The sequence below is a fragment of the Python bivittatus genome, unplaced genomic scaffold, assembly GCF_059951505.1.
Source record: "Python bivittatus isolate LINGU-HERP-01145 unplaced genomic scaffold, Pbiv_v1 ctg000080_np1212, whole genome shotgun sequence".
In the NCBI taxonomy this organism is placed as follows: Eukaryota; Metazoa; Chordata; class Lepidosauria; order Squamata; family Pythonidae; genus Python; species Python bivittatus.
The window spans coordinates 10352843-10379473 of NW_028277035.1; the positions used below are offsets into that span (position 1 = coordinate 10352843).

At 36.9% G+C, this 26631-nt stretch overlaps 1 protein-coding gene across 2 annotated transcripts in view; it reads left to right on the top strand.

The window, feature by feature from the left end:
• MYH10 (myosin heavy chain 10) overlaps positions 1 to 26631 on the top strand; it is a 92029-nt gene that overhangs the window by 21716 nt on the left and 43682 nt on the right. Inside the window, exons 4-8 of one of the 2 annotated variants that reach the window (XM_088133496.1) lie at positions 7015 to 7042; positions 15852 to 15954; positions 20473 to 20490; positions 23398 to 23490; positions 26334 to 26397. In XM_088133496.1, the coding sequence (XP_087989622.1) occupies positions 7015 to 7042; positions 15852 to 15954; positions 20473 to 20490; positions 23398 to 23490; positions 26334 to 26397 (306 nt within the window). The remainder of the gene's footprint in view (positions 1 to 7014; positions 7043 to 15851; positions 15955 to 20472; positions 20491 to 23397; positions 23491 to 26333; positions 26398 to 26631) is intronic. The other variant, XM_088133497.1, reaches the window with a different exon arrangement.

Here is a 26631-nt window from a genome sequence, read left to right on the forward strand (position 1 = left end):
TCCTTGAGGATCATGGGACACAGTTTCCCTGGATTTTATTACAGGTCTTCCAGTTGCATAAAGTAACATGACCATTTTGTTAGTTATAGACCTAATTACCAAGAGACCTCATTTTATTCCATGCAAGGAGCTACCCTCTGCTTTGGACACTGCAAAACTCTTTCTCGACCACATTTTTCAGCACAGGGCTTAGTCAATCACGTGAGATCAGATCAGAGCTCTCTGTTTATGTTCCATTTAAGAAATATTCATAATTATTTGCTGTTGTCTTATCACCTGCATGGGATGGAATGGGAAGAGAAAAGACTAATGCAAGCCAGCACAATTGGTAGAGGAGAAAGGGCCACATTGCTACATTAAAAATAATTGTGGGCCACAGCTGGCATGCCGGTCAGCTATTTAGTGGCTATCAGCTTGGCAGCAGTGATAGAGCTGGCAGTGTTGGTGAGACCTGGAGGTGTTGGAGGCACTTGGCAGCATGTCTTTCAAGGCAAAAGTGGCTGCAAAAAACTAGACAATGGCAGATCCTTCCTGGCGGCAGTGGATTTGTTGAGTTTTCAAATAACAGCAGTGGGCTGTGCAAGGCTGCTTGGCAGGTCGCACATGTAGTCCACACACAGTATGTTGTGCAAATCTGGACTAATGCTATGCTGCAACAATTTCTGCATTTTTAGTTTTCCTGTCAGCAGGACAATTGGCCTGATTTGTTCTTGTTTGCAGAATTTGTGTGTAACAATTCTCTGCATTTCTTGATTGGCATGTCTTCCTTTCAAGCAGTTTATGGATATAATCCTCACTGTCTGTCCTCTAAAGCTCCTGCTTCTATGGTTCCATAAGCCCCTGATTTTCTCCAAGAGAGACATGTGGCACAGCTCCCCTTGAAAGAACAGTTGGATTTTGCCAAGTTGCATACAAATGTATAGCAGATGTATATAGACAAGAAGGCACCAAGATTGCTGTGGGAGATTTGGTATTGCTTTCCACTAAGTTTTTACCTTCCTCCTGTCCATCTAAAAGCTACACTTGAAGTCTATTGGCCCCTTCTCTGTCATAGATTAATTCAGCTCTGGATTCTAGATGCAGGAGTGGGAGGCTTGAATATTTGATGCAGTGGAAGGGCTACCCTTATGCAGAGCAATCCTAGAAAGTCAGCCTTACCAGATAGACCAGACAGGAAACATGACCAAATGAGCTAATTCTACTTTATTGTAAGGCTACATTAACAGAATCAGTCTGAATGGACAATTCTTCTGCTGTCTCCTTTACCCTCAAGAAATTAGGGAGGGTCTCTTCTGAGCCTCCTGCCCTACCCACTATCCAGCTGTGGACTATGCTGTCTCTTATCTGACCATTCCCTAGGCAACGCCTCTGGGCCCAGTCTCCCAAAGTCATTCCCACATATCATTACCTCTGGTGGCCAATACAGTGCAAAGGCAGGCTACATCCCTGGGCTCTGTCCTTTTGGATAGTCAAGCAAATTGTCTGTCAGAATACTTCTATGTGCACTGTTTTTTCAGGGCTGTATCCTCATCCCCTCGCCCATACAGTATGGTTTTTTGTTTTTTGTTCTTGCATAGAATTTGATCTTGGGGCCCCAGTGTTATAAGTATCATAGTCCCAGTTTTCCCACACCAAGAGTACTTTGATAAAAGCTAGATGTGCACAGGATACTAAGAATCTACCTTGAGCATTCTTTAGGAGACTGGAGAGCTGTTACACCTGTTTGTAAGAGAGGTGACTTAGGGAAAGAGTGACACAGTCTACAGTATCAACAGATGTGTCAGGGAATGTGTCAGCCTGCTGAGCCTTTGACAAGCACCCTCCCCTCCCATAACAGCCCACTCAGGGGAGCTGCCACTACAGTTACATGACAGACATTGGAAGCAGTAACAGACTTCATTTATTTGGGCTCCAAGATCACTCCAGACGGAGACTGCAGCCATGAAATTAAAAGACGCTTGCTCCTTGGGAGGAAAGCTATGGCAAACCTAGATAGCATGTTAAAAAGCAGAGACATCACCTTGCCGACAAAGATCCGCATAATCAAAGCTATGGTTTTCCCAGTAGTAATGTATGGCTGTGAGAGCTGGACTATAAAGAAGGCTGAGCACCGAAGAATTGATGCCTTTGATGCTGGAGAAGACTCTTAAGAGTCCCCTACACTGCTAGGAGGTCAAACCAGTCAATCTTAAAGGAAATCAACCCTGACTGCTCATTGGAAGGATTGATAATGAAGCTCAAGCTCAGATACTTTGGCCACCTAATGTGAAGAGAGGACTCTTTGGAAAAGACCCTGATGCTGGGAAAGATTGAAGGCAAAAAGAGAAGGGGACGGCAGAGGATGAGATGGTTAGATAGGACAGGAAGGCCTGGTGCGATATGGTTCATGGGGTCACGAAGAGTCGGACACAACTTAACGACTGAACAACAACAAGAAGAGTAGCCAGAACCTCCTGCTTTTGGTAGAGGTTGGATACATAGATTTGCATCTTTAGAGGAGTCCTTCCTTCCTGATGCTTGGGCTTGATTGCTGCAGCTGGGATTGGTGTGGCTTGTGGCTCCCTGTGAACTCAATGTGGCTGGAGCTCTTTATTGAAAGGAGAGAGATTTTTAAGCCATAATTGGAAGGTTTCTCTTCATTTATTTTTTACTTACTTTCTATTATTTTTCTTCTTTTAAATTTTTTTTCTCAGTCTAAATAAAGCCAGGAGATAAACACCTTTTCTGTAGAGGGCAGAAGTAAGAAGAGGAAAGTTTTCTTTCACTGGGTGGCAAAAATCTAAGCCTTGCCTTCTAGTCAAAAATCAGGCCATCCTTCACTGATTAGAATGATATATTGCATTAAGTCCATGTACTACTTGAAGTGAAACATTTCAATGGCTGTGCTCTAATATCTCAAGCCTTTTTTTTAATGACAGGTAGAACTCTGATTACAGGTTTAACAGCTATTCTGCACACCAAGTATATTCTAGGGCGTTGTAACTTTCTGTTCCAAAAGAAAAGAAACTATAAAACAATCTAAAGAAACACTAGCTTTTGATCAACCTTAGCAGATGCACAGTACTCTGTCAGGTAAATCTTTTTTTAAACGACTTCCTTCAAATCTTTTCAACTCGAGTCAGTGTTGCTCTGTAGAAATGCTTAAAGTACAGAGAAGTAAAATCAGCTAACTATCCCTGCATAACAAAATTATAATTTATTTGAGGGCTGCTTTTAGGCCAGAGGCAGTCAATCCACAATTTCAAGCTACACTCTTGCTGAAAATTCTTAAAAACAACTACTCCAACCACAGAAAAGGCTAATCAGCACTGTGGCTTCCAGCCATGCCAGCAGTCCAGCAAGATTGCCCACCTTAATCCTTGGGTTTCAACTTAAGACTGCTTTTAGTTCATCTCTCTAAAGTTATGATCAGCAGTGTATAATAAACATACAGTACCATTTAATCTTTACTGCTAAAATAGCAGGAACACATCAGCTATGCCTAATGTTAAAAATCTATTGTATATTTCAAAATCCCAATGTTTTAGATATGCAGTGAAAGCAACCTTTGTTTTAATCAGGGCTTTATTTTTAATTAAAAATAAGAGAATAAAATTGGGAAAAATAACTGCAAATGCATTTTATTATTAGGCAAAGTTGTCTAAAAACGAATTAGGAGAATAAATAATATTGGATTGCTAGTGTAAATTTCAGCACAGTCCGATGCATGTCTGCTGTGAAATAAATCTCATTGAATTCAGTTCGATTTATTCTCAGGTGAGTATGTACGAGATTAGATTGTAATCAAGCTTAATGACTGAGATCCTTAAATAGATTATTTTGTCATTTGATGAAGTAACTGTCTTTTGTCTGCTTTTTTAATAGATGCAGTATAATTACACTTTGTAGTATTTCTATTTGGAATTCTGAGAGAAATCTAAATATTATATAGTACTTCAAATGTAGAGTAGACTTATTACAATCATAGATCAAAGAAGGAAAGACAACCATAGTAAAACATTGCATAACCATTAACAGTTACTGCACATAGCAGGATGGAGTTTACACATGGCATAACAAAATGTAGCAACATTTAGGGATACAAAATTGTCTTTGTTGTCTAATAGGTAATGTAAGTAAAATAAGTCAGAATGCTCTAGGGATTTAGAGAGGGGCAAGAGAGATCAACTGCAAATAAGTATCCCTGTAGAACTGGCACTACTTCACACGTATGTAGAATACAGTGGGGCAAAAAAGTATTTAGTCAGCCACCAATTGTGCACGTTCTCCCACTTAAAAAGATGAGAGAGGCCTGTAATTTTCATCATAGGTATACCTCAACTATGAGAGACAAAATGAGAAAAAAAATCCAGAAAATCACATTGTCTGATTTTTAAAGAATTTATTTGCAAATCATGGTGGAAAATAAGTATTTGGTCACCTACAAACAAGCAAGATGTCTGGGTCTCGCAGACCTGTAACTACTTCTTTAAGAGGCTCCTCTGTTCTCCACTCGTTACCTGTAGTAATGGCACCTGTTTGACCTTGTTATCAGTATAAAAGACACCTGTCCACAACCTCAAACAGTCACACTCCAAACTCCACTATGGCCAAGACCAAAGAGCTGTCGAAGGACACCAGAAACAAAATTGTAGACCTGCACCAGGCTGGGAAGACTGAATCTGCAATAGGCAAGCAGCTTGGTGTAAGAAATCAACTGTGGGAGCAATAATTAGAAAATGGAAGACATACAAGACCACTGATAATCTCCCTCGATCTGGGGCTCCATGCAAGATCTCACCCCGTGGGGTCAAAATGATCACAAGAATGGTGAGCAAAAATCCCAGAATCACACGGGGGGACCTAGTGAATGACCTGCAGAGAGCTGGGACCAAAGTAACAAAGGCTACCATCAGAAACACACTCCGCTGCCAGGGACTCAAATCCTGCAGTGCCAGACGTGTCCCCCTGCTTAAGCCAGTACATGTCCGGGCCCGTCTAAAGTTTGCTAGAGAGCATTTGGATGATCCAGAAGAGGATTGGGAGAATGTCACATGGTCAGATGAAACCAAAGTAGAACGTTTTGGTCTAAACTCAACTCGTTGTGTTTGGAGGAGAGAGAATGCTGAGTTGCATCCAAAGAACACCATATCTACTGTGAAGCATGGGGGTGGAAACATCATGCTTTGGGGCTGTTTTTCTGCAAAGGGACCAGGACGACTGATCCGTGTAAAGGAAAGAATGAATGAGGCCATGTATCGTGAGATTTTGAGTGAACACCTCCTTCCCTCAGCAAGGGCATTGAAGATGAAAGGTGGCTGGGTCTTTCAGCATGACAGTGATCTCAAACACACCGCCCGGGCAACAAAGGAGTGGCTTCGTAAGAAGCATTTCAAGGTCCTGGAGTGGCCTAGCCAGTCTCCAGATCTCAACCCCATGGAAAACCTTTGGAGGGAGTTGAAAGTCCGTGTTGCCCAGCGACAGCCCCAAAAGATCACTGCTCTAGAGGAGATCTGCATGGAGGAATGGGCCAAAATACCAGCAACAGTGTGTGAAAACCTTGTGAAGACTTACAGAAAACGTTTGACCTCTGTCATTGCCAACAAAGGATATATAACAAAGTATTGAGATGAACTTTTGATATTGACCAAATACTTATTTTCCACCATGATTTGCAAATAAATCCTTTAACAATCAGACAATGTGATTTTCTGGATTTTTTTCCCCATTTTGTCTCTCATAGTTGAGGTATACCTATGATTACAGGCCTCTCTCATCTTTTTAAGTGGGAGAACTTGCACAATTGGTGGCTGACTAAATACCTTTTTGCCCCACTGTATGCTGAACTTCCTGTTGTAACAGAACCCAAGAAGAGAATTGGTCTGAGGGTCTATTCAGCTAGCCCACTGTTTTCAAAGCAGTTGTTTGAAGCTCATGGAGAAATCCCTTACTTTCCAAAACCATGTTTGGAAGATTCTCTGAATATGAAGATTCTATCACAAATGGCCACATGTAGCAATATGGATGTGCTTTATCATGTCTAAAAGAAGTATATTAATAGTCATCCAGTGAGCAGTGGGAAAATCCTAATCTCTTGAAGACTTGATGTGGGCAGCGAGGAAGTATAAATTATTTTTGTCCTCTTATGTCTGTGAATTTTGACTCAACGTAGTAGAACTATTATCTGGTCCTATTTGCATGTTTGTGGGATTTTTTTTGTGGAGGTGGGGAGGAATAATCTTTTTTCAGCTTGACGCTGTAGGGGAGTGGGATTGTTTCCGGCTGCAACAGTGATTAGAATGCCTTGGCTGTGCAAGAATAACAAGTCCTAACCTTTCCCTCTGGAACTGAAGATAAAGAGTAGAATTTCTGCTAGGGTACTCCTAAGACATCCAGAAGGCCATTGGAGCAAAATCCCAGGCTTTTCCTTTATGCTGGAATAGGAGATGGTAAAGTAGTTCCAAGATTCAGAAGAAGGGTGGAGCTCACCTAGGGCGACTGTGTTGTGAGCAGAACTGTAAACCCATTTCTTTCTGCTGTACCGCTCTTTTGGTTTTTCTGTCTAAAATGTGCTAAATGCAGTAGTATATGAACTAAGACAATTGGTCACTTGTGTTCTCCACTCATTTCACTCATGTTGGTAAAAAAGTTACCACCAAACCAAGACACGTTATTTTAATCTGCTCTTTTTAATCTTCAGGCAAATCTTCTTATAGTAAAGCAGATGTAGTATATCTTTCTGTTCCTACACATCAATTTGATTTGAACTCCAGGGAAGGGATAGAGAAAACTAGGTTAAATCCACAAGATTTGTTCAGTGTCTTTCTGCTGGGAAAATACCACATTCAGTTAAAAAGCTTTAAGAGAGTAGTTGAAGATTTCTTGTAGATCTGAAAACAACAATATCTATGTGTTCTTGTTTTACTTAGGTGAACATTTTTAACCTTAAGAGATACTGATATGGAAAGAGTGACATTTTGGTAGCTGATATGCAGATCTGTAAATATTAACTGAATCCTTTTTTTTTTGGTACAGATCGTGAGGACCAATCAATTCTTTGCACGTAAGTAAATATATTTTGATTTTCAACTTTTTTTTTAATGCTAGCATGTGACAAGGGCTAATATTAGCTTTTCAGCTCATTTTGGACATTGCTTCTGAAAAATATTTTAGAAATGTTAACATTCATAAAGTAATCTCTTGGGAACAGATCATTGCTATCAAATATTGAAATCAGTTGACATGTTCTTCCCTTAGAAGAATCACTTCTATACAAACTGCTATAAAATCATATTTAAAATAGTGACAGGGGAAAAATGGAAACAAGTCTTGCCATTTGAAAACTTGAATAGAAAACTTGTAGAGCCTATTTTGCATTCACAAAATATTTTGCTCTCTTCCTCGCAGCTATTCTAGAATAACAAGCTTTATAGGGCTTTTTATGTTTTGTTCCTCTTTTGAGAGGGAGTCTGATTTTTAGGACCAAACTGTTCATTCACCCTTCATAATATTTAGTAGAATTTTCAGTTGTGATATCATAATGTCTACTGCTTTCCTGCCACTGGCAGCTCATGATACTTAATAGTACTGAAGAAATGCAGAAATTTGTAAGTCCTAATGTAAGAAGTTCTTCAGAACAACATGTAGAGAGAATTAAATGCAGTTTTCCAGTACGTTCAAGCCTAAATTGAGATTTAAACCTTGCTTTCTCAGTTCAAGATTGTGATTCATATAATAAATCCCTTAACCTAAATAAAAATTACTGATTACCTTTTTTAATATCAAAGAACTGATATTAGTTGATTACCTTTAGCCATCATTGTTGTCTTGATTATGTATGAAGTAGCAAAGCAGTGTATTTATTAGAGTTATAACACTTTCAATTACCTTCTAGCTCTTTTCCAGATAGTAGCTAGTCTGTTTTAAGTTGCTTTCCAGACATTGATGGTCCTGTTCTAGTGAAGTATGGAGTTCCATTATATTCTTAATGCCCATGTTTATTTTCACTAATAAACAGCAGCAGCAGAGAAGAATTAACAGTGGAATAATCAAGCAGTTTAATTTCAAATTCTATAAAATACCCCTCTCTATTCCATGTTTTGCTTTATCACCAGCCCAATTTCAAATCTTCAAAGCTGTCTAGCGGTAAGACAATTTATAATCAAAATCCACTAATTACAAAACAGCACATTAAAATCAACTGACATTTATGCTTTTTCAGACAGGCTGTTCTCAACTGTTGTTATATCATTGCTATCTTCTCCCAGTCTTGTAGTGTTTCTTCTGCAGATTGGTTGACCAGCAGTGGTCAGCATGGACTGTCATCTCACTTACTCTTGTAGTCCTGAGTAACCAATCAGAAGTTCTGAATTTTGTTTTGTTCAAACAGAAGTCCTTCAAGTTTTGCTCCATCAGAATGCAACAGCTTGGAACATTCTAATGGGGTGGAGCTCATTAACCCTAAGTTCAAAATAGTAGGTTTTCTATTTCATGCAAATTCATGGTAATTCCCATCATGAGTAACCTCTTATTGTAGATTTTCTGTTTGGGTAAGACTAGAACATACACTAAATGTGTGATTTAGCTCTAGACGAATGAACTCCAGTTAAATGGTGTGGGACAGTATGAATGAGACATCTCTTTCTCTTTCTCTTGATATAGCCGACACTCTTACCCTCTTTATCAGTATGGTTTGAAATTTTAGGAAGAATGGATTTCCATAAATTGCCAGGGTAGTTGTTTATCTGTGACACATCAAATTGTTTCACCTTTTCTTCCTACTGTACATACACAGATTCATGTGGAAGTAGTGAAAGCAAAAGCTAAGGACATTGGTGATGTGAAAGATAAAGTTAACAGTCATCAGGCTGTTTAGAAACAGGGTTCTAGACAGTTTAGTTAATAATAAAACAGATGACAAAGTTCTAGAATGGAATAAGGATGCATGACAAATTAGTTTCATATAAGGAGAATTTACCCAGTTCATACTTCTGAATAAATAAAATCTGGGTTGCAGTTATATTCCAAAATCCATTTCTAATGAGGTGCAAAATAAATTTAGGACTAATGTTTTTCAGGTTCTTATTTTTCCAAACTTGACAGATTTTTCCAAATAATAAAAATAGTGTTGTTTCCACGTATAATTAATGATAGGAATGACTGTAAGTCTCCAGTGCATCTCAAATCTGTCTGGCAGTAAAATGTGAAAATCTAGATTAATTATAAAATGATTTAGAGAAGCTTGTCTCTTTCATCACATACTAATAATATTCCTTGAAATTTTCTGTTGCTAATCGTCAGGCACTAATATAATTTTATGGAAAAATTAATTTCATATTTGGTTTTCCAGCCATCTTTTATAAACAATGGATAGAACTGATCTTTCCAATTAGAGCTGCGCTTATGTTTGCATGTAAAGAATCAGACTAAACTTGCTTCCTTTTTTTATTAACTTCCTTAGTAGATTGTGGGATGCTCTGGAGATAATATACCTTGCCTTCAGCAAAGTATTTGACAAAGTGTCCCATGACATTTTGCTGAGCAAGCAAGCTGGTTATGTATAGCTTGGATGACATGCCTGTTAGATGGATTCATAGGTGCTTGAATAGTGAGATATTAGGTGAGGTGCCCCAGGGTTTGGACCTGAGCCCAGGACACCTCAACATTTTATTGATGACACAGATGAAGAGCTGGAGGAAAGATTTGCAGGTGATGCAAAACTGGCTAGGCTAGTAAATATAGTAAATACCGTAGAAGGCAAGAATAGAATAGAACAGAACAGAACAGAACACTTTATTGGCCAAGTATGTAAACATACAAGGAATTTGACTTCGGTGCAAAGAGCTCTCAGTGTGTTTGCATAGCATCAAGAATAAGAAGAAAAATAAAATAATAACAACAACAACAACAACATTATACTAAAAGATATGCAATCAGAAGAGGAGAATTAGAGGAAAGATAGTACTGCAGCTATTAACTAACATATATTCATTTTTTTAAAAGGAGAAGCTATTAGCTAACATATATTCATATTTACAGAGCATTATCAGTCACATCTTAGCAGTCATATCTTCATGCAATGTCAGCCGTATATCATACTGCATTAATTAGGTGTTCAGCAGAGCAATGGCACAAGGAAAAAAAACTGTTCCGGTGTCTAGATGTTTTAACATATGGTGCTATAGTGCTATAGAATTTATTTATATTATAAATAAAATTCAAAATGACCTTAATAGGTCAGAGAAGTGACTAAAAAGAATAGAAGGCAGTTTAATAGAAAAAAAATGGAAAGTCCTTCACTTAGAAGAAAAGTTAAATGCACAGTTTAAGATGGAAGGTACCTGGATTGGATACAGCATGTATGGAAAGAATCTTGGAATTGTAGTTTATCACAAGCTGAAAATGAATTAAAAGGAAGTTAGTTTTAGGCTGCGTCAACAAAAGTATAGTTTTCAAATCATGGGAATAATTCCATTATATTCTGTATATCCATCTTGAGTACTATGTCCAGTTTTGGGCATAAAATTTAAGAAAGATTCAGAGAAACTAGAAACAGGGTGATGAGCATAGTAAGCAAACTAGAGAGATTGAAGAAAGTGGCTGTGTTTAGTCTTGAGAAGAGATAAGGGGGAGGGTGAATGCAGTAACATTTTTTAAAAGTCACACAAAAGGTGTGTGCTCTGTCATTCCAGAGAGTAGGACACAGAATGATAAACTTAAATTGCAGGAAGGCAGATTGCAGTTAATGTTAGGGAATAACGGCATAAGCACTTTGACTGTGAAATTACACATAAGCAGAAACCTCTTCATTAAATCTTTTAAAGCAGAGGGTTTAATTTAGATTATTGCAGTGATAGGGGAGATTAGACTCAATCATCTAAATGGTCCCTTCCAATTCTATGAACACAAGTAGTAAAATTTATTACTATGGCTTGGATGTTGTCAGTTACTCTGTATCTAAAAAAACCTCTCTAAATAACCTGAATATTTATTTATTTACTTAGCTAGCTAGCTAAAGCTTATGATAAAGTAAATATAAAATAAATAGTAAAATATAAATATTTTAAATATAATAAATATAAAAATAAAAATAAATAAATTTATTTATTTATTTAGCTAGCTGGCTAAAGCTAGCTAGCAAAATGAAAGGACATAACACTAAGACAAACGGAATTATAATGAAAAATAATCCCATGAGAAAAGAGAAGTTTGATCTATCATAAGAAGAAATAGAAATATATTAATCACCAATGTTCAATATTTATATCTAGAATGACATTTTGCATTCAAAATAACGTTTTAGGACAAGTATTATTAGTATTTGACAATGAAGATATTGAAGTGGTGGGTAGCTTCTGCCTTTTAAGATTGACTATCAACAGTAGAGGAACCAGCAATTAAGAAATACACTGCAGACTAACACCTATAGAGTAGCCGTTGAAGACCTCTGAATGACATTCATATGCCGGGATGTGTGTTTAGCCCAAAGATCAGAATCATGCAGACAGTGGTTTTCCTTGGGACACTATGGAAGTGGAAGTTATACTTTGAAGAAGCAGGATAGAAAGAATATAGATTTGAACTCTGGTGTTGGAGAAGACTCTTGAGAATACTGTGGATAGCTAAGAAAACAAAGAAATGGATCATCAAACAAATCAGCCCAGAGCTCTCACTGAAGGCACATATCTGGGACACATGATGCAAAGACCTAGGTCTCTGGAGAAGCCTATACTGCTGGGAAACATAAAGTAAAGAGAAGAAGAAGACGACAACCAGCAGCAAGGTGGATGGACTCAGTTATATTTTCTGGAAGTCCTGAAAGACTAGGTTGGGGACAAATTGTCATGGAGGAAATCTATGTGGTCACTAAGAGTTGACACCAATTTGATGGCAGATGATCAGTCACTTTTTAAATATAGATTTATCCTTCAGAATTTTTCTCTGTTTTATATGAGCTGTTAAAAACAACAAGATGACTATATGATAGTAAAAAAGAATATAATAGTGGAACAATTGACATGATATTTCTGGGATGGTTTGTAATGTCATTAAGGTCTTACTTTTGATTACAGGCTGTTTTTAGATTTGGTTCAGTGTGTTTATTATTCAAGATATCTAAATTCACTGTCTTCTGAAGAGGCACCCAGCTTGGTCTTATGCTTGCTTACCTTTCAGCTCTGAAATATTCAAGCCTGTTATGGAAAAGTAACAGTGGCTTGCAAGTCTTGTTACGCAAATTAGGCTATACATTTTGTTGTGATATACCTTGAGAAATTTCCAAACCTCTACTCCTTTATATTGGCAGTAGATTTAATATACTCATGTATATCTGTATTTGTCTGAAAATAAAGGCATGAGACATGAAAGGGGGAAAGGAAGAAAAATATTTCATATTTTAATGGTCAGTTGAAGCAGCAATGTCTTATTGCTAAAGATTAACAAATTTATTATGGCATAATCTTTCAGAGACTAATGTTTATGTCATAATTTGTTAGGTGTTATATTGCAGCAAAAAACTTGAAGATTTGTCTTCATTGTAACTGACTAAATCTGCTACTTTCCGGCAACCAGCAAATGTTTCCAGAATTGGGTTTTGCTTCAGGTAGTTGTATGTAAACCATAAATCTTTCTTAACCTCTGAAAGTTAATTAGAGTGCAAGCATGTTAGTTCAACTAGTAGTGCTGCCATAAAATATCTTTAAAAATTTAGAAAGCTTATTTTATATTCTGTTCTTTCGTCTAGCTAATTTCCATAGTTTGTGTATCTGTAGTTACATCTCCATTATTGGCTTGCTTCTTCACTAGCTGCTGTTGAAAGGTAATGGTGACCCTCTATTGATCCTCCTTAAATTGCCTTTTACCAACTTTTCTCATAACGTTTCGTGCTCCCAGCATTCCTACTCTACTTGGATTTCTTCTGCTTCAGTTTGAGTACAGTGATGAAACTCTTGCTCTCTAAAGCACTGAAATTTTAAAGCACTTAAGGTGGTAATTATTGTTTCATTGTCTGTGATTTTATCCTTATATTTTGTCACCTTCAGTTGGAGACATTTGTTTAGTCCTAGGATGGCTAGAAAAGACAGCTCAACCTCCATTTTTTCCATCTCTGTAAAGTTTTGTTATAACTGTTATTACAATTGTGGAACTGCATTTTCCCACGGATGTGCACCAATTATAAAAATTTGTTTAGACTGTAATTCAAAAAAAACCCCATATTATTTGCCTTGGGCTCATTTTGATTGGCCACACAGTTTGCCTTAGCTTTATTTGGGGAACAAATCTATATCAAAAATCTGTGTGCCTTCTGTTGTCTGTAATTGGAAATAAAGAATGCCTTTCAGCTTTTTTTTTTTTTTTTTTTGATAAAATTAAACAAATTTGAAGAAGTATAGGTCCTTGGGAAGAGAAGAAAATCCAGTCTTTTTAATGCTTAAGCCTTGATATTAACTTTGCAGGGGAGCAAGACTGCCAGTTTTCATATGAATAAGTTCAGGAACATTATTTAAAATAGGTGGGGTAGTGTCAGGCCCAGCCCAAGAACAATGATGAAATCAGTCCAGTCCAGTTCCTTTATTAGCTTACACCTTATAGACAGAATCTTGTCAGATTAAATCTATACTGCTGCAACTAGTGGATATACCCTGGGAGATTCTAGGGAGTGGCTATCCTGAACCTCTTTTGCTTCTCACACTCCCCCTGTGGACAGTGTTGTCTTTTGTCTCCTTTCCCTTCCTGGAATGCACCCCCTCCTTCCTGATAGCCTTGATCTCCCACATCACTCTCCTCCTCGTAGATACATTTCATCACAGGTATTGCGTTTTTGGAGGCAGGTACACAATCGCAACCTTCCCCTCATACTTAGAAACAAAATCTTCTGCACTGTACTTTCATATACTGCACCGATAACAATGTATACATTCCAGCACAGAAAACCACCTGCCTGTCTCTACATGTACACTAGCATGTGCATATGCAAATATGTACACACACACAACCATATGTACTGGAAGGAGAGAGACATGAAGCTGCCTCTTTCATTCCAGGGAAGCAGGTTAAAATCTACTTACATTAGATTGAGGGTTTCGGGAAAAAATCCCTTATCCACATGCATACCACAGAGGTGATCCTGTGTAAGAAAAACGTAAGATTTCAGAAGTAGGTGAAATGATTTTTTTTGAGAAAAGGGCTCTTCAAAGTTCTAGGTGGAGGGGGGAATATTTATTCCATATTCCTAACCCCATGCTTTCTTTGGAGAAGTAAGTTGTATTAAAATTGAATACATCATAGTTTTTTTGCTTTACTATACTAAGAAACTTGCAAAATTACAAAATGATAAGTGCAGGTGGAAATAAGTGATGAAGTGAGTATGGGAACTTTTATTTTTGGCAGAACAGAATCACACTCATGGGCAAACTGAGATTTCCGTTTGCATCAGAAAAATCATGTATCAATTTCACCCTTTACTAAAGGTTTCCAAATCATCCCAAATTCTGTTCTTAATATAATTTAAAAAATAATAATCTTTCCAAAAACTTGAAGACTGAGCCATATATGTAGTTTTATGAGAATATATAAAACCTTTTATTTACCTTGGCTTCTATTTCTAAAGTTAGATTGATGGAGTCAAGAACATTTATGCTATTTGTTTTGATTCTGATTTTTTTAATCTGTTTCAGATTATTACATGCATGACATTAAATGTTTGTTGTCCACATTATAAGGAGCTTTTGAGATTCCAAAAATAACATTGACCACAGGGAAAATTATTTCACTATATGTAATTAGGAAGGGTTTCAAGGCTCCATTTTTAAAATTGGACTGATGCTGAACTCTTAAAAAAATATTTTTCATCTGTTCAGGCTGATATTTAGGAATGTAAAATATTTGGGAAGCTTCCTTATATAGTCAGAATTGTTATAGATTCAGCTTAGTATCATATACATTGAGTGACAGCAGCTTTGTAGAGTTTTAAAGAGGATTTTTTTTTTCACTATGTAAAAATGCTGGGGATTGAAACTGGGTTCATCTTTATATAAAACATGCCACTGAACTTTAGTCCTTTCCTTAACTGTCTTAATCCAAAAGAATGTAGTGTTAGGTATATTAAAATAGATTGTATAAAGGCTGAGCACTCTTGAATGGAGTTCTGTAACTTTATCTGCCCATCTGTGGCTAAAATACCTAACATGTATACTGTAATAGAAGAATAGAAAAGTAACATGAGATAGAAATAAGCATGGTTTAAATTATTAATGTATTTGGTTTTATAGATATACCATGCAAGATTTATAGATTTGGATCTGGGAAATGAGATTTCAAAATTTCATTGTGGATGTCAACTGAATGGGTAGATTTAGGCAAGTGATTCTCTTATGGTAATTATCTAAAGAAATCAGTAGATATGTACTACTGTAAACTACTTAAAGAGATCAGCATGAGGATAGAAAGTGAAGATTTTAAAGCACTGAAATTTTAAAGTACTAAGAATTGTATAAATGGAATTTTACTGGGCCAACTGGTCACAAAAGCATTGCTTTCTTTCTCTGTTGTATTATTTTCTATTAAAGTATGGGATGAGAGTAAAAATCCTTTATTTAATTTGAAAGAATTCTGAATGTCTAATCTATAACCATGGTGTTAAATAATAATCTGTTCTAGTCTTTCTTCTATTTTAAATAATATTGTAGAACTATTTGTTCCAATGGTCAACTCCACGTTTTCTGATATTGAAACAAATTTATCTTCCTGTTGTCCAACATTAAAATTTGTATTGCTGTCTACCATTCAAAGTATATTCCATGCAATTACATTTGTCTTGAACAGCTGATGGTTTGTTTTCAGAGATTCAGCTTTAATTATTTATGTTTTTGCAGAGGTGAATCAGGTGCTGGGAAAACAGAAAATACCAAGAAAGTTATTCAGTATCTTGCACATGTTGCTTCATCACATAAAGGAAGAAAGGATCACAATATTCCTGTAAGTTTCAATTTAGCATTTCATATTAATTATCTGTTTACTGTTTATTGAAGATTGCAAATAATATGATAATCTGTTAAAATGTCAGCTCTAAAGCATTCCATATAAATCTGTGGTTGAAAAATTGGGCATTTAAATTTGGGAAATAATTTGCAGGCACTAGTGTTTGTCTTATTAGGTATTGTTGGGAAATCTCAGACATCCAGAACAATGCTGATATGATAGAATATTTCTGTGAAATTCAGTATGTCTTCTTGATGTTGTGAATTCTTAATCAAAAACTGTCTGTATAATACTAGTTGGCTTTATATATTATTGAAAGAATTTTTCTTGTCAAACCCACTATCCCATGCTTGAATTCTCCTGGTTGTTAAAATGCCGTCAGATTATTTTTCTATTAGCAAAAGGTTTCTTGTGGTACACAGAAGCAGATTTGAAGTGATCCTGTGACAGATGTCTTAAGCTATCACTTCAGTGTGTCAGTATAAAGTTGGAATTATGCTTTGCAACTGGGAGTTAAAGAGAACTTAGAAGCCTTTTAGAAGTTTCCTCTTCTGTTCAAATCTTTATCATCATCCTTTCAGCGTTTGTACAAGATACTAGGATTCTGCAGTTTGCATGCACATCAAAAATTGGGAATAATGGCAGCCAATTCAGAGAGTTTTCTCAGATTTCAGATGCTACTATTTGCATTCTGTGAGGGAAAATATAATGCAAAATGAAGCATATACAGTGGGGCGAAAAAGTATTTAGTCAGCCACCAATTGTGCAAGTTCTCCCACTTAAAAAGATGAGAGAGGCCTGTAATTTTCATCATAGGTATACCTCAACTATGAGAGACAAAATGAGAAAAAAAATCCAGAAAATCACATTGTCTGATTTTTAAAGAATTTATTTGCAAATCATGGTGGAAAATAAGTATTTGGTCACCTACAAACAAGCAAGATGTCTGGCTCTCACAGACCTGTAACTACTTCTTTAAGAGGCTCCTCTGTCCTCCACTCGTTACCTGTAGTAATGGCACCTGTTTGACCTTGTTATCAGTATAAAAGACACCTGTCCACAACCTCAAACAGTCACACTCCAAACTCCACTATGGCCAAGACCAAAGAGCTGTCGAAGGACACCAGAAACAAAATTGTAGACCTGCATCAGGCTGGGAAGACTGAATCTGCAATAGGCAAGCAGCTTGGTGTGAAGAAATCAACTGTGGGAGCAATAAATAGAAAATGGAAGACATACAAGACCACTGATAATCTCCCTTGATCTGGGGCTCCGTGCAAGATCTCACCCCATGGGGTCAAAATGATCACAAGAATGGTGAGCAAAAATCCCAGAATCACACGGGGGGACCTAGTGAATGACCTGCAGAGAGCTGGGACCAAAGTAACAAAGGCTACCATTAGTAACACACTATGCCTCCAGGGACTCAAATCCTGCAGTGCCAGACGTGTCCCCCTGCTTAAGCCAGTACATGTCTGGGCCCGTCTGAAGTTTGCTAGAGAGCATTTGGATGATCCAGAAGAGGATTGGGAGAATGTCATATGGTGAGATGAAACCCAAGTAGAATGTTTTGGTCTAAACTCAACTCGTTATGTTTGGAGGAGAGAGAATGCTGAGTTGCATCCAAAGAACACCATACCTACTGTGAAGCATGGGGGTGGAAACATCATGCTTTGGGGCTGTTTTTCTGCAAAGGGACCAGGACGACTGATCCGTGCAAAGGAAAGAATGAATGAGGCCATGTATCGTGAGATTTTGAGTGAACACCTCCTTCCCTCAGCAAGGGCATTGAAGATGAAAGGTGGCTGGGTCTTTCAGCATGACAGTGATCCCAAACACACCGCCCGGGCAACGAAGGAGTGGCTTCGTAAGAAGCATTTCAAGGTCCTGGAGTGGCCTAGCCAGTCTCCAGATCTCAACCCCATGGAAAACCTTTGGAGGGAGTTGAAAGTCCATGTTGCCCAGCAACAGCCCCAAAAGATCACTGCTCTAGAGGAGATCTGCATGGAGGAATGGGCCAAAATACCAGCAACAGTGTGTGAAAACCTTGTGAAGACTTACAGAAAACGTTTGACCTCTGTCATTGCCAACAAAGGATATATAACAAAGTATTGAGATGAACTTTTGATATTGACCAAATACTTATTTTCCACCATGATTTGCAAATAAGTTCTTTAACAATCAGACAATGTGATTTTCTGGATTTTTTCCCCCATTTTGTCTCTCATAGTTGAGGTATACCTATGATGAAAATTACAGGCCTTTCTCATCTTTTTAAGTGGGAGAACTTGCACAATTGGTGGCTGACTAAATACTTTTTTGCCCCACTGTATGAGAAGGTCACAAAATCGATTTTTTATTATCTCACTACCCAAATGTAAACCTTGAGTGTACTCCTTGAATTCCCCCCCCCCCATAGATATGGGTTACACAGATTGATTTTATTTTGCCTTCATTTTCAGTCATTGCAAGGCGACATACTTACATAATGCTCCTACCTCCTATTTTCCCCACAACAAGAATCCTGTGAGGTGGGATTGGCTGGAAGTGACTGGCTGAAAAAATTGTGTTGAATTTTGGAACATTGTTAAGATTGGGGGCAGAACACAACTGCAGGTTCAGATAATGTGCAGTTTGGCACTGATGGAGCCCTGGGGCTCAAATGCACTGTTTGGGTATTGTCTATTCATGCACATGTGTGTCCACCCATCCTGTGTAATGAAAGATAGCAAATTTTCCAGATTTGCTCTTCCTGCTTTAATATTAATTCATGGAGAAGTTTGAAACAAAGCTTCATAAAATAACTTATGTGTGAATGAAAACATAGAGATGCGGGGGGGGGGGGGAGGAAAAGTCAGATTTGCTAACAAGTGAATTTATTTGTTTGCAACAAACAGCCTGAGTCACCTAAGCCAGTGAAGCACCAGGCAAATATCTTTTTTATGGATCTGTATCTGTCAACATGCCGTATAAATATAGTACAGGCATGCAGTTAATAGTGAAATTTTATTATTGGATTAATACAGAAACACAAAGATGAAACTACCCTTATGACCATATTGCTCAAGTTATTTGAAAAATAGAGAGCCACAAATTACGCAATCTTTCTTAGTTTTCCAATCAACTGTTGTGCTGATGTCATGGAAAAGTGAACATATTTAGTACTAGAATGCCTAAAAATTTCTTTCAGTCCAAGATAAAGTCAAGCCTTAGGAATCAAGCAGGAAAAATGTATTTGTACTGAGCCTTAAAGTCATGGTGAAGGAACTGTTTGTTTATCGTATTTATATAGCCACCCATCTCACACAAAGTGACTCTTAACTGAACACTGAACTTAACACTTAACACTGAAACTGTTATTTGAATTCCAGTGCTGGTTCATTCTTCTTTTCCCTATCTGTCCCAACTCCAAAACTCTTGCCAGATTTGATTAAAGAAGGAAGTGGGTTACTGCCTCTTTAATGTTTAGAAATGATGTAAAGTGATAACAGATTTGATGCTGAAACTGATGTAAGACTTATTGTAATGCTAGGCAAAGGGATGGCTATGGGCACTAGTGCGTCCACATACAGTTACCTATGCAATTGCCTTTGGGTAGAGTGATTCCTTAGGATGGAGAAATAGACTCACCAGTTAGTCTGTCCTGTTAACTGGGTATGTGTTGATCCTCTGCATCCATCAAGACAGCTGTTTTGTGAATATGCAAGCTACCCTCCATACAGCTGTTTTATGAGATCACTCCAAAATAGGCTTTCAGCATTCCAGATGTGCCTACTGGCCCCCAAAGGATTTATCTCTGGTATGTTGTTAGTAGTGTTTTTCCCAGTCACTCTGTTGGAATGTAAATTGCAGCTGCAAACATGCTAAAGCTGGAATGGTCCATGATTTGCTAGGTGATAAATTAATGCACTTTTTAATCTAATATGTGATCCAAAGCCAATTGTCTCTGTCAATTAGTACTGCCCATTTTATATAGATTTAAAAAAACACCACCACCACCAAGGGAGCAAGTTTTTATTTTAGAATTTTCTTATGAAACCTAGGTTGACCTGTGGAGATCATCATGATAACTGTCAATAGGCTGAAAAAACCATTATAGGCATAGAGCAATCTAGTATCTTCCAGATGTTCCTACATTCCTTCCCAGTGGTCTTGCTAGAAGTCCTTACATCTGCAGAGCTGTGGGATTGCCTGTTGCTGGTACCAAAAAAAAAAAAAAAGGCAGAACAAAACAGGTGGATGTTCACAGTATAGCAGTTGGGCGATGCATTTATACTTCTCAAGAATGCTGTTGTCATAATTACTATGCTGATATAATACAGTTGAAATTATAACTTTGTTCCAGTTCTAAAAAACTAACATATGAATTATCCTGTAGGAACCCACTTTATTAGGAAGATCGGATGTATTAATTAATAAATATTAAGACCTTTGATTTGTAATCCCACTGCGTTTCTGGTGATTTCATAAATTCATAACTATTAACATTGTTTCATTGTCATTTTTTAACTGCAGAGTGGATCCCCGTTGTATGTGAGTAGCACATAGTTCTTGTAGTTTGTCACCTTGCTGACTCACAATGAGCCAAATCACAGGGATGCTGAGAGCACCACCTCTCTTCTTTATCTGTCATTACATAATTGATTTGCATGAATAGATTGCATGTCATCACACCTTCACAATACCTTGGATGCCTTTTCCGAAATCATCTGGAATTTATGTGCAAATTAGTGTGGATCTTGCTTTTGGTTTAAAGCTTCTCTGAAATATTATGGAATAGAATGGTTTCAAGATACTTCCGTCTGTTTTCACAAATGGGACTATGATGCTTTATACCAAAGAAAGTAAGGAAATATGTTGGACATCATGGGGCCCTGTTAGTAGAAATTAAATAGCGGGCATATTTTAATGAATGTTTAAGTAACTAATTCCGTGCATTTCAAGGCCTTATTTCATAGAGTAAATGATAAACAGATAAAATTGTAATGTTACACTTACAATATGGAGGGCAAATGAGTTTCTTTTTCAAATAAAGTCTGAAACTTATTTTACTTGTTGAAGACAGCTGAAGCATGCTATGGTGATATGTTTGAACTAAAACAAGATATATTAGCATTCCATGGGAAGATTTTTATGATACTTTTTAGATATTTGGAATTGTCCAAACTAAGATCCTTCCTATTCTTGACTAGATCCCTTAGACTCTCAAAGTGCAGCCATATTCATTGTTACAGTTTATATTGTTTGTCAAACATTGAAGATTGCTTCTGTTTATTAAAATAAATAAATAAATAAATAAATAAATAACTGACCTTTTTATGTAGCTGAATCTCTAAATTTTCATATAAATGGTCTGGCTAGGGCTTGACTCCAACTGGAATAATTTTTTTTCCAGATTTTGTCAGAAATCTTGTACAGTGGAGCTAGCAGCAATCTACAGAGAGTTAAAATGCTAAATGAAATATGAGTTTTCATCTGTGGAAGGATTTTTCAATCAATACCTTTTGTCAATCTGAGAAAATGCAATTCTTCAAATTTTATTATTTGTGTTTTTATTTATTTGTTTTGTCTTTTTTTGATTTTGTTTTAAGATGTGTGCTACCTTAAGTGTTCAAGCAGAACAAAAAGACACAATATAAATTGTGTAAATTAAATACATTTTGAACTAAAAGATGCTTGAAGTCCTAGTGAGACATTAAGCTGTGTCACTTCAAAATTATATGTTTTTACTATTACTATTTATAAATAGCACAGTCTGGTGAATGATAAACATTCTTAAGCTCCATCAAGTTGAACGAAAGAGTTGACCCCTTGTTGAAATTCCTTCCATAGCGGTGAATAAGTTCCAATGAGATTAAGTGACTGAGAAGGAATTCGGTTACACTGACCACCAGGATGCATGATGTGACCAATTCTGTCCTTTTGGGCTCATCAGACATGAATAGCCAGATGTTATTCTATGGGTTCAAACCCTCTATGGGGAACTGAACTTGCAGATCTTCACACTTTAGATGTATTATATACAGTACAGTGCATTAGTTTTAGGAGTTATCCAAGTCCTGGTATTCAGTGATTGCAGGAAGGGATATATAGAAGCTATCAGAAAAGACTGTATACAATTCATCTTCCCTTAAGCAATCAGAGCACAGCAATAAAGAAAACACTTTAAAAGTTCTGCACAGAAGTGAAATATGGTAGGCAAACTCTTTAAGGTCTCTGCAGCTATGATCAGACAAAACTAATTACAAAATATTGAAGGATATTTGACACAATTCTTATGAATGAAAATCTCATATGGGAGCATTTCTAAAATTTGTGTGTTCTGTAAATAAGAAATAATACACTTGAAAAAAAAAACAGGTATATTATTGGAGCTTATATTTTGCAATTATATTTCACTTATAATTCTTACTTCTTGACTGACATCATTACAGTTCATACAAGGCTGAAATATTAAATCTTCCAGCACTTTGTCTCCTCAGTGGGCTAATGGATACACACACAGATGTTAACATGGGCTATGATGGTATAAGGTATTTCCTAAGTCCGTGGTTCCCAAGCTGTATGCCATGGTGCCACAGGGTGCCACAGCAAACTCACAGAGGCACCACAACATATTTTAAATTTCCAAGGGGGAAATAGCGGTATCAACATCTGTACAGCACCATGCAAACTGGTAGCTTGAGGTAGTTCATAGTTTTGACCAAGGGGCCCCATAAAAAATTACTGAGATGCTAAAGGTGCCATAAATTGAGAACTTTAGGAACCTCTGACCTAAGTAGTCTGATAATTCAGACACATTTTCTGAGGTTTAAAGTTTTTAAAATCAACTTACAAAATTGGCTTTGCATCTTGTCCATGTTGTTATGGCAGATTTTTAACTGAAACTGGAGAACAACACTTAAGAGACAGACTTCTGTATTCAACAAAGCTGGTCATTTAAACCCAAATCAGTACTACAAAATCAGAGTATGATTTGTTAGGTATGAAAGCAGAAATCTTTCTTTAATAGCAAGAATTGGTGATAAGTGTACTGCTTTATACATTTGTGAAGTAAAATATTAAATTCACACTTCATATGTTCCTTTATTTCTGCATATCTCTAATTCATATCAAGCCACACAAAGCTTCTGAGTGCTGTGATAGCAATGGGAGGATGAGGCATACGTTAAAATTTACTTTTATGTGTAAGGTGATAGTTGCTGTTTAGTCATGAACCCTAACTTATAATTAGTGTTTACTGTTTTTTGAAGCAATGAAATTCTTTTAACTACCTTTATTTTTACAGCCCATCAGTCTCAACTGAACAACATTAAGTCATTTCTGAAGATGCTGTATTGGGGAGAAAGATGGAGTCAGAATAAGTGAAAAACCATACTTGGAATCCATACTGCTCTTAAATTAGGTTTGCGTAACTTCATATTTCTGTGTATGTTTCAGGGTGAACTAGAACGCCAACTTCTACAAGCCAATCCTATTCTGGAATCCTTTGGAAATGCAAAGACTGTGAAAAACGATAATTCCTCCCGTTTTGTGAGTCTGGGTTTTAATTATTTAAATATTAATCTGTTACTCATAGAGAAATTGTTTATTAAGAAATTGCTGAAATTGGCATTAGTTTTGAAACTCAGGTTGTTTTTAGTGTATCAGTTTTATATATAACCACCTTAATTCTTTTGATTGACATATGCAAAACTCTAGACTGTTGTCTGAATTTTCAATTCATCCATTCCCTGTTCTTACATAAGCACTTATATAGATACCAATTAAAATCTAAATCAGCTTTTTCTCCATTGAGTTGGTGTATATGTGTACAGATTTGCAGGCTTGGGGAAAAATAAATGAAGCCGAAACACTGTTTTTTTCTAAGGCCTGCTTATGTATGTTTTCAAGGAGAAAAAACAACAACAATAAAAATAAAGCTTTTTTCCCAAAGGCCTTCAGATCTGTATGAATTTTTGGAATTCATGGAACATCTGGAATGAATTTTTGTAGTTATCCATGGATGAGTGAACATACAGCATGTGGTAGGTTGCATACAACATAATTGGTGTTTCATAGTGAATACATGGACAGTATAATAAGACATAAGTACTGGCCTTGTGCCATTAAGGCCTTTAAAGGTGGCAATCAGCACCTTGAATTGTAGTTTGAAGCCTGCTAGGAGCCATGCAGCTCGTGCAGCAGTGATGTTGCTTGGGTATACCGTGGTGCACCAAAAATTGCATGCACCACTGCATTCTGAATCAGCTGTAGTTTCTGAATGCTGTTCAGGGACAGACCCATGTAAAGCCAAGTGCAGTAGTCCAACCAGGAAGTGACTGAGTAGAGCCTCCCTATCCAGGAATGGGTGCAACCGGTGCACAAATTGATTGGTGCAATCTACAAGCATTTCAAATAGTGTGCTAACTCTGCCTGGGGAAGTGCTACTACATCCAGAGTTAGATAGAAGATCTCCAAATTCAAGCAGCCCTAAAGCCCATGTAGATGTTAAATAGGAGCTGTGAGAGAGTTGAGCCCTGAGGCATCCCTCTCCCACCAATATGGACTGCTGGAACTGTCCTCAGAGGATGGAGGGGAACCACTGCCACATTGTGCCACCAGCTCCCAGATCCGTAAACTGGTCCAGAAGGATACCAGGATTGATGGTATTGAAAGACACTGAAAGATCAAGAAGGGCTAGAGCTATGCACCATTACTGTCCTGAGCCCCCAAGTCATCCACAAACACAATCAATGCCATCTCAGTAGTATACACAGACTGAAACCCTGCTGAAAAGATCCTGTTTCCTTGGGGCCTTTTGGACCTGGAAACCTACCATCTTCTCACAACCTTCCCTAAAAAGGGAAAGTTGGAATTGATGAAAATTGTCCAGTCCTGTTGGATCCAGTGTTGGCTTTTTGAGGAGAGAACTACATCTTCTTCCAAAGTAGGCAGAATTTTGTTCTCTCACAAGAAAGCATTCTCCACCACTTGACTCCTACTATCTATAGTCTCCCCTGAGGTCTTAAACAACCAGGAGGGACATGGATCTAAAATATAGGTGGCAGGACTCAAAACTCCCCACTTTCTCAGTATTAACAGGCTCAAATTCTCTCCAGATAACCAGACAAAATAGTACTTAGTCAATTCTATAGGACCTACCCAGCCAGAATCCAACTGCAAGCAAATCTGAGTGACTTTATCTGACAAATGCCTAGAATAGTCCTCACCATGACTCTGCAGAAGTTCTCCTAGCCCCTCACCCAGGAGGGACTGAGTCATGTGAAATAGATTTGCCAGCTGGTTATCTGTTTGTACAATAATAGCAAAGAATAAGAATATTTTGCTGGTCTTATTGATACAAGATAATCCCTAATAAAGGTTCTTACCTGTACTTGGTCAGATTTGACCCCACTCTTCTTCTTGCCCTGACTCACTTCTCCCCAAAATAGCACAATTTTGTCTGAGCATAGACCAAAACACCCAGATGTTGGTTCAATTTGGAGATTGACCACTTGAAAACAGCTGTCATGCACAGAATATTTTTCAGTTATACAAAGCTATGGGTAAGTGCGAAAAATCTCAGTTGAAGTTATTTTAGTCTGCGTTTCACATGCAAATAAAAATCTTAAACTTATCATTGTATAAGTTACTTTAGGAACAATGTAGTTTGAAATATTTCCAAGCAGGATTTAAAGAGAAAGGCATTTTTCAATAAGTGGTAAGACAGGGTGAAATCAAGAATCTTCAGAATATGAGGATATTATGGAATGGTAAGAATTCGGGCAACTCTCAGCCATACTATTTCAAACTCCCATAAGTAGCTTATTCATTAACTTTATAAGTTCTTTGCTCAGAATTTTGTTTTGTTCAATTCTATTACATGAATTATGTGAACATTCTTGTTTGTTAAGGACTTCTGCGTCTGTTTCTTGTTACATTTTTTCTTTAAGTCTGAAGTTGTAAACACAATCACTCCAATTGCTTTGGCACTATTTTTGTAATGAATACTTTAATATGATCCAGATGGTAGTTTCTTTATGCATAAAAGTAATCTCAAGTAGTGAGGATTTTAACGTTCTGACTAAATAGGAGATGGATTGCTCCCTAATGCATTATGAATTTTTATCAGTCTTCAGTATAGTGCTATCCTAAAATGTATTAATATATTAATTTAATGGATACAGTAATGGTTGAACTTTTTATTTCTCCAACCATTTCAAATTAAGTATTCTTAGTTATAATAACTGTTACATTTGATTTTTTAAAATATACATGTTTAGTTTTTTTGCTATCCTAACTGTATTAAATGTTCAATCTGAAGTCTTTTGGAAACACAGTTTGTACATTCTAAAAATGAATTTTAAAACTTTGGTTATTTGTTTTCTCTTCAGGGCAAGTTCATCAGAATAAATTTTGATGTTACTGGCTATATTGTTGGGGCCAACATTGAAACATGTATCCTTTTTTCAACAACTATTATGATAAAATCTGATTATGATTTGAAATCTGCATTGATGGCTTGATTGAAATACATTAAAGAGTTCTTATCCATAGATGATACTGGGAAACTTAGGGCTCATCTGGAGATGATATTTTCATTATTAATTTGTAAAATAAATACCAGAATGCCTTAATAAATCTTCTGATTACAATTTATACAGGATATCTCTTTTGGTTTGGAGTAGCAAA